This window comes from Grampus griseus (assembly GCF_964374135.1).
Source record: "Grampus griseus genome assembly, chromosome: 5".
Taxonomy (NCBI): domain Eukaryota; kingdom Metazoa; phylum Chordata; class Mammalia; order Artiodactyla; family Delphinidae; genus Grampus; species Grampus griseus.
Window position 1 is genome coordinate 11,503,950 of NC_138998.1, and position 15,643 is coordinate 11,519,592.

The 15,643-nt window shown below is 42.3% G+C and overlaps 2 protein-coding genes across 2 annotated transcripts in view; one reads left to right on the forward strand and one right to left on the reverse strand.

Annotated features, from left to right (window-relative positions):
* The window catches only part of COL6A6 (collagen type VI alpha 6 chain), a 165,147-nt gene extending 163,921 nt beyond the window's left edge, over window positions 1-1,226 (forward strand). The window contains exon 37 of the mRNA XM_082654353.1: window positions 797-1,226. Within this exon, the coding sequence (XP_082510479.1) occupies window positions 797-1,013 (217 nt within the window). The 3' untranslated portion in view covers window positions 1,014-1,226. The remainder of the gene's footprint in view (window positions 1-796) is intronic.
* Window positions 1,227-4,575: 3,349 nt separating this feature from the next.
* Window positions 4,576-15,643, reverse strand: part of PIK3R4 (phosphoinositide-3-kinase regulatory subunit 4) — a 73,569-nt gene continuing 62,501 nt past the window's right edge. Inside the window, exons 15-21 of the mRNA XM_082655409.1 lie at window positions 14,558-14,722; window positions 11,597-11,808; window positions 9,835-9,966; window positions 6,870-6,970; window positions 6,159-6,247; window positions 5,745-5,853; window positions 4,576-4,892 (exon numbers count right to left, since the gene is read on the reverse strand). Of these exons, the coding sequence (XP_082511535.1) occupies window positions 4,722-4,892; window positions 5,745-5,853; window positions 6,159-6,247; window positions 6,870-6,970; window positions 9,835-9,966; window positions 11,597-11,808; window positions 14,558-14,722 (979 nt within the window). The 3' untranslated portion in view covers window positions 4,576-4,721. The remainder of the gene's footprint in view (window positions 4,893-5,744; window positions 5,854-6,158; window positions 6,248-6,869; window positions 6,971-9,834; window positions 9,967-11,596; window positions 11,809-14,557; window positions 14,723-15,643) is intronic.

A 15,643-nucleotide genomic window follows, 5' to 3' on the forward strand; every position in this document is an offset into this window, starting at 1 on the left:
GTCATCAGCCTGGCATTCAAGGCCTCCCAGAGTCTGATCCCAGCTTCCCTTTATTGTTGGGTTACTCTCGACTCCCATCCAAACGCCTTGTGTGCCTGCCAAACTGGGCGCTATTTCTGCGTCCCCCACTGTACCTAACACAGTGCCTTCCATAAAGCATGAACATTTGGATGGACGGATGGATGGATGGATGGATGGATGGGCGGAAGGGAGGGAAGAAGGGGCATTCATTGATGCTTTCACTAAACAAATACTTGTATCTACCATGTGCTAAGCACTCCTCTAGGTTCCTGGGGTTACTATGGTGACAAGACATGGTCTCATGACACTTTCTGTCTGGGATGGTGGAAGAGGGGGAACAAATCACAAAGTTTACAAGTAAATAAAAATCAGATAGTGATAAGTGTTAGGAAAAATGTAAGAGCATGTTGTGCTGCGTGACTGGGACTGGGAAAACTATACATCTGGTGGTCTCTAAGGAGGTACCATTTGAACCAACATCTGAATAAACAGGAGCCAACCATATGAAGTTCTGAGTGAAATATACTCCATGAAGAAGAAACTTCCCTATTAAAATTATACTTTTGCATATTTTGACAAGGTATCTTATTCATCAGCTTCTAATATACCTGTTCAGTGTAAATCCCCAATTGAATCATCTCAATAAACTTACCCTGAAGGAAGGATGCAACAAGGAATGGATGCACAATTATTTAGGAAGACGGGTTAACATAGAATCTGTTACAGTTGAAATGGTATTTATCTTCTATGGGGTTTCTTTTCTTTCATTGTATAGCTTCCTTCCTGGACCACATAAAGCTACCCTCAAAGAAGATGTATTACAGAAGGCAAAATTCTTTCAACGTAAAAAGTATCTGTCAAGAACAGCAAGAGGCAGCAGAGATGATACTGTTCAAAATTTTACGAGAAACACATCCCATACCTTTAAAAGTGGGAAAGGAGTGATAAAAACGGCTCCCAAACAACATGATAAAGGTGCTCGAAGAGTTTAGCCTCAGGAAGCATGGTAAGACTCTGGGCTTAAATAACTAAATTCATGAACACAACGTTGGACGACTTTTACTTGGATTTCTGTCTGCATCCGAGGTCCGCTTTGGAGGACCTTGTGGCCACCGGTGGTGGGTCATCAGAGAACTTGACCCCTTGCACTCTCTGGTATTAAGATATATCTTGTCCATTTATTTGACCATTCCTGATAATTCCGAGACTGGTATGTTCAAGAACTGTTATCATTAAAAGATGGAAGAATAAAAGGAGTCTTTTGAAAAGTCTAATGGCGATGTAATTTGATTATAAATGTTATAAATGTTATAACGTGTATACGTGTATATACATGCGCCAACAGTCATGAGTTTTAAATTGTAGGTCTCCGTCCAGTCCACTTTCTATAAATCAAGCCTTCTTTCTCAGCTTAGGACTGATTAATGCTCATCTATTTAACCAAAGGTTAATGTTTTGGGAGATCCTAACATTAACCCTAGAAATTGATGCTGTTTGTATGTCGTAACTGAAAATCTGACCTTCCTCAACGACTCCATTTCAACACACCCCGGTCTCTGTCTGGACTGACTGGATCGCCAATGGGCTTGTGCGGGAAGCTTTCCTCCACCTTGTGCAGTTGTTTGTTTGCTTGGACAGGTGAGAAACAGAGGGTAATTTTTCCCAGCTCCAAATCCTCCTTAACTCACTGAGAAACTCATATTTCCCCAGAACATAAATTGTGTAGAGCCTCCTGCCTGGCCATTTTGATAGACTTTTATTCTTTCTTTCCCATTATTATTATTATTATTATTATTTTTACTAATCCATGTATTCTTTAGACAAGAATAGTAAAGACACAACATGTCATGGGTGAAGCTATGAGTTACCCATCAGGTAGCTCTTTAGTAAATAGTGAGCAGCAGCAAAGAGGACGGACAGAGCTCTAAAAAGAGCTTAAATGCACAGCGAGTTTGGAAAAGATAAAGGTGTCCATGTCTTAATCTACAAATCCTTATTGGTGGGGGGGGCGGGGGCGCCAGAGATGCGAAAAGAGATCAGAGTGAAACCTGGAAAGGTCTTCAAAGTGCATCTCTGGTGGCTCTTTCTCCTCACTCCCATCCAGATCACATAACTGATTTTTAATCTTATGATAGGGCTAATGTTTTCAACAACTAGACACCAAAGAAGCAATACTTAATTTAGACATAATGGCAAATTTTAAGAGCTGGCTCCACAGTTGGTGGTAGTGGCCTGGCTGCACAGATGGCCATACTCTCCAGAAAGGGAGGGAGGCCCTGCACGGATGCATGGGGCACAGGGTTACGGACACCAAATACCAGCAAGTATCATCTGACTTTCTTTTCTACACCTCTCTTCATAAAACCTGGGAAAGAAGAGCCATCTGCAGTGTTTTTACAAATCACTTCTGCCATCCTTACCCAGGCAACTCCATAGAAATAGCTCCCAATGTCTCCAAAGAGCAAGGAGTTAAAAGGTTGTATCCATACTCAGGTAACACAGAAGAATAAAGCACATCAGCTTTCTTCATGTATCCTAAATGGTGCTTAGGAGTTCAGGAAAAATTTGTTTCAAGTACAGGAAATTGATGAGCAATATTTAAGAGGTATTTTAATAAAAGGGATTTTTCTGGTTAACTCTGGATTAAGCAAAAATTCCTTTCTTCTGTTTATTGTTGGAAATACTTTTAAAATGTTATTTGTCTATCTTTTCAGCATTGGTAAGTAAAGTACACCAAACAAATATTTCCTTGGTGATTGAGATTATTTTAGCATTTTGGGTCATCATTTTAGTCATTAGTAGGTGAGGGGTCTGAAGCATAGCGTAAATAGTAAGTTCCTTTTAAAAATATTAATCCCTAATATTAGCATTTTCCATGATTTACCTCTTCCTCTTAAAGGGGAAAGTACCATAAATTGAGTGTAAATTAAACAAAACCCTATTTAAACCAAGAATCACACAAATAAGCAGTGATGTTCTTGATATAGAATTATAAATTAATTGACTATAAAGGACAATTTATTCTATTATCTCTGCACTGAACTATGAATCAAACATGTTAAAGAAAACCCCTAGAATTCAAAAAGAAATGCAAACTCAATGTGGCGTCAGATTGTAATACTCAGTAACAATTCAACCAAATGACCTTTATAAAGCTGGGGGGGGAGGATTTTTAAGTGGGGAGAATGAGTGGTAGGAAGATAAGGGGAAAAGGATTACAGCTCCATCAGCATACTCCATCTCTTCCCTCAGCATTCCCCACGTTTATCAGTCTGTGGCTTATCTAATGGCTCCAGGCTTGGGGCCCATTTTCAGAACAAGTTTATGTCTCAAAAAACTTCCCCCAACCTCTGCAGACTCTAAATCTGACCTAGTAGCTAGAACCTCTATAAATATGGTCTTAGCACACATTAAGGGAAACAGAGGCACTACAACATGAAAACGCCAATGTCAAATTTGCATATTCTATGGATCCACTGAGCTCCCCGGCCCATCAGAGTCCATCACTCCTGACCTGGACCTCTCTGAATGATGGGGTTTTCTGATAGTTTTATTGTTTACTTGTCTAAACACTAAGTGTGTTGAATCCTATGCACTGCAACTGTCATGTCTCATACTAAGTTATGTAATTATACAAATTAAATTTTTGGAGTATTTCTTAAACAAGTATTTTCCCTAGACTCAGATTATCTGTTCAACTTCTTGGTTTTACAGACTCCTGTAGCTAATTTCAAACTAAAATATTTTGAACACCATAAACCCTTCTGCAAGCGGATGACAATTAAATGTGGATGAGAAGTTGCTGTGTGAACAATAATCGATAATTTTGAAGGGTTTATTTTAGTGGGAAAGACCAAATTTTGGTCTTTTAAAAATATAAATTTGGGGCATGTTTTTAACAGCTTAATCTTTTTATTTTTCTCTTTTCATGCATTTAATAAATAATATACACTGGATAAAAGCAAGGTGATGGGCCAAGTTTCAGAATTTATAGTAGAGCCTATAAAAAACAGTAATGATGACCAAGAAGAGACACACTACTCTGGAAATGACACACAGGGGATCAAGTCTACAGGGTTAAACATCTAACAAGGCCAGCTCTAAAACTGGAAGAAAGATAGATGGGCTAGAGCAGGAAGCATGATACTGAGAATCCAGAGACCTGGACATAAGGCCTAGTTCTTTCACTGAGTCCCTGCAACACCGGGTCCATGTCTTCAGAACACGTGCTGCTGGAGATGTTATTCTTCTGCTAATGTTTACTGTTAAAAACACCAACAAAAACAAACAAAAACCCCTTAAGATGCTTGAATACAGTTTATTGGCTAGTTTGAATAGCATTTTTAATAGCAAAAAATGTGTTTACATTATAATAGCTTACAACCAACTTTCAGTCATCTTTTTTAATACAAAGTAAACTGAGATCACCTAAGTCTTAGCATTTTAAATTCCTCACCTCTGTGATATATACAATAAGAAAGTCCCAGATACTATTGTCTGGCTAATTCCAGCTGAGATGTACACAAGTATGCCAGCAACTTCCTTAACCACCTTGCATGGGATTTGTTTAATCATGAAACAGACATGATTCTGAAAATTAAGCAAATGAATCTGTGTTCACTCTGTTCTCTAAAAATACTTTTTCTCTTGAGTTATAGTATATTTATATATTTTTACACATTATACAAATCACTCAGTTTTCATTTCCAAACCTTAACAATCCCATCTCTAGAAGCAGTCACAATGAAGCCCTGTGTCGTCTGGAACGTGGCGACATCTGTGATGATGTCGTGGTGACCCACAGGCAGAGACTCTGGGCCCTTCCGAGGGGCATCATCACTCGGTCCCACCTTCTGCTTATTCTGAATTTCCTGTTTGGTGGTTAAAAGTCAAGGAGAAAGCCAGAAGTTAAAGGCTGTAGCACATTCTACCGCCTGTCTGTCCTCCTGCTTCTGAGGAATACTGTTCTTGTTTAGGCTAGCCCTCCCATGAAGGAGTCACACTTTCACAAAGACACTGAGCAGAGTGTTCAAAGTGATGTTCTACGTTTCCAGTCACTGGACTCCACAAGTAGCCACTTACAAACACGGAAAACTTACAAATAGGCCAATAATCTGTGCATATTACCTCTGTCAACATCAAAGAACAAAAGGAAAGAACAGAGAGGCAGAGACAACCGGGGTATGGATGTAAACACCTGTCAGACACTCAAGCCCTTCTGAAGCTCACTGTTATTTGGGACAAAGGAAGCCCCTCATTTACTGACCACGTACCAGGCCCAGCACTGGCAAGTATGTCATCTCCTCTGCAGCCTCTGCCTGACTCAAGAACACAAGCTCTTGAGCCCCACCAGCCAGGTGTGAGTCCCAGCGCTGCTGCTTGCTAGCTGGGTGACCTTAGACGTGTTCAATTTCGCTGTGCTTAACTTTCTCATTTGCAGAAGGAAAATAATAAAGGCACTTCCTTATAAAGTTGTTTTAAGGACTTGGCAAGTGTTTGAAGTGCTTATTTTGAGCAGTGTACTTACACATGCACTTTCTATGTTCATTCTACTTTAATAAAAGTTAATTTAAAAAATACAGAAAAGTCAAGAGAAAATAAAACATATTTTTTAAATTCAAAGAAATAGTGCCACTCTTGGCCAAGCCATTTATTTGAATCAACATGATATTTATGAAAGCCGTTTTTGTTCCTACAAAAGTTGAAAGAAAGACTGCTTATACCTGGACGACTTCGGTGCCTTCAATGATTTTCCTGTAGTAGGACACAGATGAAGAACTAGTGCTTCCTGCAATGACATAGGACCTCTCTGGGTAAGCCAGGTCCCAAAACCTGGGGTAAAGGAAACAACTGGTGATAATCTCAAAGGAGGAGGGGAGGGACTAATGATTACTGGCTGACACTCATCAATGCTAGCTTGTTCTCTTCTGCATTAGGAAAAGACAATCTTCTAGAAGAGCCTAAAATTAGTCACAAATGAAGTATTAACAGCTGTCCCTGAAAGAAGCAGATGACGTTAAACGTCACACTACTGCTGGTACCTATAATAAGCAATGCCTAGTGGTAACCGCAGTATTCATCCACATTTTGCTACCTTTCTCCTTTCAAGTGCTGGATATCAAGTGTCTTTACTGTACCTTATTTTCATGTCTGAGCCAGCTGTTAGCAGGATGGGGTTCCCATCTGCAGGACTACAGTAGAGACCGTGGACACTGTGAGGAGAAGGCTTAAAGGAAATAAAGAAATAAAGAGTCAAATAACAGACACCAGTGTAGCCCATAAAGGATGTAGCCGTTTCTAGAGACAAGTCAGCTGTCTGTGGTTAACTGAAGAGACTAGAGACAGATCACGTATGTCTTAGATCTTCTTTCTTTGGGAATTTAAAATGCATTTGCTCTATATCATCCTGAATGAAGCAGCAGAGCCTGTTCAGCTTCCCAAAATTCTCTATTTGGGATGAGAAGGACCCCAACTAAAGGAGAAAAAAATCTTTCCTACCTTCTGCCCCAACAAAGCACCCTTAAAAAAGTGTGTATGAGGGGTCATGTTCCATTTTTTTAATGATCTAAGCTTTAATCTGTGCTTTTCCTAATTAACCCATATTTTACTGGGGTTCCAAAGAGACATCACAAACCTTATGGAGCTGGCAACCAAAACACCCACAGAAGCAGACACCAGTAAGTGGGAACTGGAAAGCACGTGGTAGCAATGCCCACCTAATACTTAGTAAAAATCCAAATTTAAAACATAACCCAAAGGCCCAACAAATATCATGTTTGGCAAAATGCCTGAAAGTGCTTGGGATGTGGGAGATTATGTTGGCCTTTATAATAAAAACTGGAGCAAACCTGTAATTCAGACAGTGGTGGTGCACCACTGGCCCAGAGCGTGAACCTTCTGTCACCCGTCTCCATGTCCCACATGGATACTTCATTGTTGCCCTGGACAGCTGAGGGAAACAGGCCAGAACGTTACTCAGACAAGGTCTCCACTCTTAGGGATTCATGTCTTGGTAGAGGTAGTCAGCCTACAGCCATTTCCATTTTCTCCCATCCTGCAAGAAACACTCAAGAATACTTTTAAATAATACTGTGACCCTGCCACCACACTGGAGTGCAAAAAAGAAATGTTTTTTATAGCCTACTAGTCAATATTTACTGGTGTCCAGCCAAGTGGAAAGAAGTGTAGGGTGGAAAGGCAAAGCATAAACAGACTCTGCCCTCAAGAAACCTACAGTCTAGGACTTCCCTGGTGGTGTAATGGTTAAGAATCCACCTGCCAATGCAGGAGACACAGGTTCGAGCCCTGGTCCACGAAGATCCCACATGCCACGGAGCAACTAAGCCCACGTGCCACAACCACTGAGTCTGTGCTCTAGAACCCACAAACCACAACTACTGAGCCCACGTGCCACAACTACTGAAGCCCGTGTGCCTAGAGCCCATGCTCTGCAACAAGAGAAGCCACTGCAATGAGAAGCTCACGCACCGCAACGAAGAGTAGCCCTCGCTCGCCACAACTAGAGAGAGCCCGCGTGCAGCTACGAAGACCCAACACAGCCAAAAATAAATAAATAAAATAAATAAATTTATTTTAAAAAAAAAGAAAAGAAACCTACATCTAGAAGGAAAGAAAAAAATATAAAGTATAAGACAATGAGCACAAAAAGAGAGAATGCAGAGTTCCACCTACACTCAGGAAGGCAAAGGTCACATCCAGTGGGTGAGAATCAAGGCCACCTCGTGGAGGTGTCATCACTGGGACGGAAAGAGCAAGTGAGGCTGGAGACACAGGTGGCACATGGATCACTTCAGGCAGAAAGGATGGAAGGAGTAAAGCACACACACCCATGTCTGGGTGCTGTGGTCAGATCGGAGCACATCTGACAGGAAGAGTGGAAGGAAGATTCTAGGGAATGGAAGCTGCAGGCCTGAGAGAGGCTATCTCGAAAGTAATTTTGAGCAGGATAGTGACAATACCCCAGGCTTCAGTCCTTCATTAACATTTATTGAACCAACAATGTTTACTATGAACCAGTCACTGTCCTAGGCACTGAGGAAAAGAAGGCAAATAATGCAAAAAAAAATCCCTTTTTCACAGAACTTACATCCTAGTGGTGACAACAACCCCCCAAAAATGCAGAGGCCCCAAAGCAGGAATGTGATTAGTTCAAGGAAAAGGCCAGGAAGCCCCTGTGGCTGGAGCCCTATTTTATTGCACTGTGTTTTACGATGTCTCACACCCACACCTTTGTAAATAGTTCCTCTGACAATAAGTCCTCCTCAAATTATCCTACCTTGGGTATGCCATGTGTTTCCTGTTGGAACCCTGACTGATCAAGAGTGTCAGTGAGGTAGCAGGGACAGATCCCATAAAGTCTCTGGGCCATGGTGAGGAGTTTGGCTGTTATTTGAGAGCCACTGGAAGGTACTGAGCAGAAGAAAGAACAGTCTTTGGTAAGAATAAAAGCAGGGAGTTACAAGGATGTTGCACTAATAGGGACATGAGATTATGGCTGTTTGGACTAGGGGGACAGTGATGGAAATAGTAAAAGGTGCTCAATTCTGGACATATTTTAAGACAGAACATGTACAACTGGCTGATGGACTGGAAGTGGGATGAGAGAGAAAGAAGAACAAAGGACGACGCCAGGCTTCCTCCTAAGCTTTGAGCCTGAATGCTGCCATTTCCTGGGACAACACTGCAGGGAGAGCAGGCTGGTCTCAGGTCCTCAAGGAGGTGGTACGGGGCGGGCAGCTGGTGGAGAGGAGCCAAGCGTTCAGCGTGGACAGGTCAGGTTTCAGTCGGCTATCAGACATCTTAGGGAGAACTTTACATAGGCACATATAAAAATCTGAATAAATTTGGTACTATTTTGCGGGGGACTGGATGTGCTCACACAGGGAGCCAGTGCAGAAGGAGAAGAGGTTCAGACCAAGATTGAGCCCTGAGGCCGGCTACAGCTTAGAAGCAGGAAGAGGAGGAAGAATCAGCAAATCAATCAACAGAAGAACCAAGAGAGTGATGTCCTCAAAGTCAGGTGAGGAAAGTGTTTCAGACAGAGGAAGTGATCAACCAACCAAGTGACAAATCACATAAGACGCAGGCTGAGTCACGGCCATTGAACCTGGCAGCACGATGACCTTGACAGGAGCAGCGCATGAGGGACACTGTGTGGATGAGAAGGGACCAGGAAGAGCCCAGAGGCACGGGGACCAGCGAGGAAACATAAGAGTAACGAGAGCTACCACTTAACAAGCACTCCTTGCATGCCAGGCTACGTGCATTACATGTGTTTTCTGAAATTCTTACAACCTCTGCTAGCTAAGTATTTTTAACCACGTTTTACCGTTGAGGAAAATGAGTTTCAAAGACTTGCCCAAGTGTCTTGCGAGAGAATCCATACAAGAAAATTTGAATGCCCAACAAGAGAAAGGGAGGGAAGCTTGCAAGAAACTCAACAGAAATGGCAGCTGAGAAGGATGACTCAAGGCTTCTAACTTAAGAGTTCCAGGAAGACGATGAGAACTTTAGCAAAAATAGGGGACACAAGAGAAAGAAGATAAATGGAAAGGAAATGATGGTAGGAATGGAAGGTGGTAGTGTGATTGATGAGATCATTCTGAAACATGATAAATAAGCAATGACAATGAGATATCAGTGGTGGGAACTTCTTCCATAATCAGAACTGAACAAAAGCAAGCATTTGGCTCATATGTAAAATAAAACTCTAAGAACATGAGTCTAAGCAGCAGGGGGTTCTGCACTTTCCAAGAAAGGCCCCCAACCCCGAGAGCCAGCCCTCCCTCTTACCTGCGATCACCCAGGACTGGTACAGCGGGTGCATGGAGAGGCGCCGGATGCGGGCCCTGGAAGGGTGGCAGTGACTGGAAATGGGCAGCTGGAACCGCATGTCCCAACAAGCCATGGTGCCACTGCTTGTCCCTGAGGGGAAGAGAAGTCCAGAAGGTGACCACCCATGGTAAAGCACAGCAGGCTACAGTCATCAAGTGGTAATTTGCGAGCTCTGTACGGATGCGCGTTCAACCTGGCTTAGCCACTTGGAGACAAGGCTTTGTTTTCACTAAGCTGCCCTCCCCAATCCCAGTGTCAAACAGTGCCTTGCGCCAAAGATACAAAGCACTGGCACGAAGCTACTACAAAACGGCCTAACAGATGTGAAGTGAAAACGAGTGATTCATTAATTACTGACACTTACTAACTGCCAAAAGTGCCCACAAAAAACCCAGAAGGCCTAGAGAAGACATAAAGTGAATCTTTATGTCTTCTCAAAATGTTCAGGCTGCCTTAAATAACCAGAGGTGGTTTACTGGCATTCAGTGATCACTTTACCAATCCCAAAGTGGTAGCAGCTTTGCAGCTATCATCAGTTTCAATCATTTCCATGTGCCCTTTTCTCCGAAACGTTCTGGAGACAGGCACGGGTGTCCAATCACAGTAGAAACTGGGGTGAATGCGTGCATATCTGCCCATGGCACCTTAAACCCCATAGAGAAAAGGTACCCCATCCCAAAGAATAATGTCCACCCTAACACTGAGACTGGTCTCCAGTTCCAGTGGAGAGATGGGGGTGGGAAAAGACAAAAGGGGCAGCGGGTCCCTCTGTCGCCCTGCCCCTCTCCAGGACAATGGCTCAAATAGCCACAGCAGTACTGGCTGCCGCCCTGAGAGCCACCAGTGCCATTTGCTAATTTGCTACGTGTGTAATAGCGCTACTCTTCTAGGCCTGGCATTACATATTCCTAAACCAGTACAGTTTAGTCACACAAAAGGCAAAAAAATAATACATTTCATAAAAACTACATAAAAATAAAGATACTTAATGTCACAAATGCAAGTTAGGGAATCCAGAAACCAATATTCAAGTGCAGCAGATTATAATTCTTCTGAAAAAGAGTGCCAAGTGGGAATGAATAAACTCTAGTACCTTCTAAAGGGGCAGGTTCAAAGCCCTAGGAGATAAAAAGGTGAAACTAAAACAGAGGAAAGCAGCAAGCAAGAGCACAGGGTACATCTTCAGCATTTGAGGAAAGGCAGGTGGGGAGGAATCACAAGGCAAGAAACCACTGTTTAGCTCTTCTCCTGTGCTGGATGCTTTTACCTCACTGACTCCTCTAAGCAGCCCTTGAAAGGATGAGCCCCATTTGAAGATGAGGATACTATGGCCCAAAAGAGTTAATAAGCAGCTTGCCAGTGGTTAATGGAATTTAAAACCAAGTGTGCCCAAATTCAAATGCTTTCATCCATAAACTAAGCCTGCTGCTTCCCTGGCAGAATAAGAAAATGCCAGCAAACCTGATCACTATAAAGAGGCTCATTTAAGAATGAAGAGAAAGAGGAAATTGTTTTATGTGTTGGAATATTGATTTCACTTTTTCAAATCTGTTTTTTAATGAAAAAAATAAAATGCAAGTGATTATAACATAATAATTATGGGGGAAAAAAAAGGACACGGGGGAAAATTACCAATGAAGAAAAAGGAAAGAGCTTTCCTAAGAAGGCCACTCCAGACAGTAGCATCCAGACCCAGTCAAGGACTTGAAAGGCAGCTCACCGATGCAGAGCCAGCACTGGTGGATGTCCACAGCAAAGGAAGTGATGAGACCTGACTTAAGATCGTGCCTCAGCGTCCAGGCATTGCTGGAAGACCTGAGGTCCCAGCCCACCAGAGCGCCGTTCACAGTGGCGTAGGCCAGCACAGACTGCGCCCCGGAGTTGAAGTGATGCATGTCCACCACACAGCCGTCCTCCTTTTGGTCTAGGACTCTAAGGAGACACACATCAAAAGGCAAAGACTTTTCCAGTCACTAAAAACACAGTACCCTTCTCCACTGAAGATGAATCTATATTCTAACCATGGTCAAGAAATAAAAACTCTGTGACCCATAAGACAATGATAGCTGACCATTTTTAAAAAATTATTTTAGAACTACAGAAGAGTTGCAAAAATAGTACAGACTGCCGTATATCCTTCGCTCACCTTCCCCTCACGCTAACACTTTACATAAACATAGACCGTTTATCAAAACTAAGAAATTGACCTTGGTACAGTACCCATAAGGTACAAAACATGGTTGGATTTCACCAGTTTTCCCACTGGTGACCTGACCGCTCCAGACCAAGACACCGCCTGGCATCTAGCTGCCGCGTTTCCTTCATCTCCTCCACCTATGACAGTGCCTCAGTCTGTCCTTTCACGACCTTGACATTTCTGAATGTCATGTCATGTGTTCTCACAAACAGAGCTGGTGCCTTACTGGGAGGGAGACCACATGTGTGACGTGCCTGTCTCAGTGCACAGATGGGAGCACCTGACGTCAGCACGTGATGCCAGTGATGTCCACCTGGATCATGGCGCCTGGCAGGACCCTCCACTGTAAACTTATTATTTTTTATTTTTCCATTTATAACTACTCTATACTTAGGGGAAATTCTTTTCAGACTATGCAAAAACCTGTTTCTGTGTAAACTTTTTTCCACTAATTTTAGGACCTGTGGACAAATCATGCCTGTGGTGTTCTATTTCCCTTGGTCCTTCTACGCTTATTAGAATTCTTCTGTACGGAAAAGCTGCCATTTCTCTTGTCAGCTCGTCTCTGTCAGTATGGACTTGTGGACCACTTTATTTTATCCTCTGAGTTATGACCTAACACAGTCGTTGCCTCTTGTTGCTCAGCTTGCTCCAAGTCTGGCCATGGGACACTCTGTCAGGCTAGCTCAAACGCCCTTGCAATGTGCTCTTACTGACCACTTCCTAACCTTCTGGCATCACAGGATGCTCCAGATGCATCTTGTGTTTTCCCTGCCCAGGCTCTGGAATCAACCAGTTTTTCAAGGAGTCCTGGTCCCTTTTATTGGCATTTAAAACCAAGGTCTATGAGCTAAGTGCTCATCGCTATGGGGATGCCCCTGTGTCTAGTACCTCTCAACGGCCAGAGCTAGGAAGTATATTCTGTATACTACCCTCATGCACACAGACCCAACTCTATTTCTGTATCTATTTGTGTGTGTCTACATGTATGTGTGTGTACATATACATGTGTGTATACACATACACAAAGATGTATGTCATGAGTCATACTGATATCGAGTCCATACTGATATCTATCCAGCACCAGGCTTCATTCTAGCCAGCCCCCTTTCCTTGTCTGTAATTTCTTTCCTCCAGTGAGAAACCTGGCTCTCATTATCTATAATACGTTTACTCATTTATTCAACCTTAGTGTACAAATAAAGTCATTTTGGAATTATTAAACCATAACCATGTGAAAAACAACCAACTAGAATACAACGTTTGAGCTCAGCTCCTTTTGTCATTAGCCTGCAGTTTTCCCAAGTTGTTCAGCTGCCTCCTTTATTCCCCTTACTCTTCCACATGACTATGTGATTCATCTGTACAACAGTTAGACTGACTGCCATAGGCTGCACTCTACCTCTCCCCCAATATCCTGGTTGCTTCGGGTTTTTTTAATTTAATCTTATATACAGTAATATTCATTTTGTGGTATACAGTTCTATGCATTATGACAAATCCATTTCATGTATCTTCTACCACAGAACCATACAGTACAACTCCACACCCCAAAATGTATCTTGTGCAGCCCCTTTGTAGTCACCCCCTACCCCTATCCCCAAGCTGTGGTAACCATGGATCTGTTTTCCTCCCTATAACTTCATGTTTTCCAGAACAGCATATATGTCTGACTTATCTGCCCCACCCTACTCAACTACTCTGCTTTGGCTACATCTGGTGTCACCCCCTCCAGGTCTTCTTCCTTATCCACCTGCAAGCTGGCCCCCCATCCCTGTCACAGGGCACACTGTCTCACTGCACTGAAATCATCTGTTCACTGGTCTGTCTCTCCCACTAGACTGTGGTTTCTTAGAGAGTACAACACATCTTATTCGTTTCTGGAATTTTCATTGTGCAGCACATACTAGTCAGTTGAAAAATTATTCTGCTTGATCTTAAATATCTTACCTTGCATGTGTTTAATCTACAGGCAACTACAATTTATAAGAAATGGAGGAAATTCTCAGGTAAAACCAGCCAGGACCTTGTTTTTATAATGATAAGCAAATCATCTGACTAAAACCTCTGCTCTGTGTTCCCATCACCTCCAGAGGTTTTAATGCCAAGTAACAAAATGCTGACAACACTTGAATTTTCTTTAATGAAGAACACTCACATTTTCAAATCAGCCAGCCAGAGTTGAGACAGAAGCTGTAACTGATAATTAGGTTATTCAGACAGATTCCAGACTGGGATGGGCCACAAGTTCAAAGCTGCCCTTCTGACCTTTTAGCAAATTGGCAGAAAGTAATAGGCAGACATAGTTTCCTGAAACTATGTGTGATAGATTTGAGTTGGAAACACAATTTTATTTATTTCACGTGCTTAAAAAAAGAAGTAAATTCTCAAAGGTCCTCAGTTGATCCAAACTGTATTAGAGAGGGAGGGTTAAATTATAGTACACTAAATGCAGTTTACAAAACACAAAAGATAGACAGATACCTGCTTTGTAGAGGATGAATTTTAGGAGACTTGGGCAGCTTAGAGGCCTCAATTCCAAGAAGTTGGACAGCACCATTATCAGACGCTATGGCTAAGTACTGGGAACCCTGGCAGAATGTGAGTGTCTTGACACGTCCCCCAATTCGGCTATACGTAAGAATAGACCTGCACAAAAGAAAAGTAAGACTGCGTTTCTGAAAAGCCACAAGAGTATTATTATTGCTGATATTAAATAGCCACATTACTGTTAACAAACAAAAAGTACTACTCTGAGGTCTGTTTCACTCCTTGACCTCATAACAAAAACAATAATCCCCCTCAAAAGCACTGGTACAAAATCACCTTTTCTTCTGATATTTTTTAATGGCCACCTTCACACACTTCTCTCCAATCACAGAAAGACTGTCCATCCTCCTTTGCAGCTGGAACTCCCATACTTGTGGCCCTGACCCAGTTCTCCTTCCTCTCTGCAATTCCTAAGTCCTACTCTTACCCCTGCAGTTATTCTATAATCCCTCAGATGCAGCCTGGCACAGCAGGAAAGGCACTGGCTTTGGAATCAAAGGGCTGAGTTCCACTTCTGACGACCCATATGATCTAGGTCAAGCCATTAACCTGTTCTGCATCTCAGTTTACTCATTTACAAAACAAAGACTGCCCAATTTATGCAACTGGGACAAAGTGTAAATAACATATAAGTCATAAAACATTCATTAATGCACAATATTATTATAATATTCAGTCTCTCTCACACACGTTGACCTCTCAAGCTGCCTATCCTCCTTAAGTTTCACTGCCAAACTTCTTGACCCTGACCTACACAGGGTGCCTGCCTCCCATCACCACAAAGTCCCTCCTTCACTGCCCCCCCGCAAGGGCTGCATACTCAGCCTTCTAAGGGGCCATTCCCCTAAAAGGTCACAAGCCCCTAATCACCAAATTTATTCATCTCCATCTTTTGTAATTTATTTAATTTTATTATACAAATTAACACATATTAAATATACAAAAATTATTGAAATACATAAAATACAGAAAAGTAAAACCATACTTCTACCACACAGAGGAACACTATTGACATTTTCT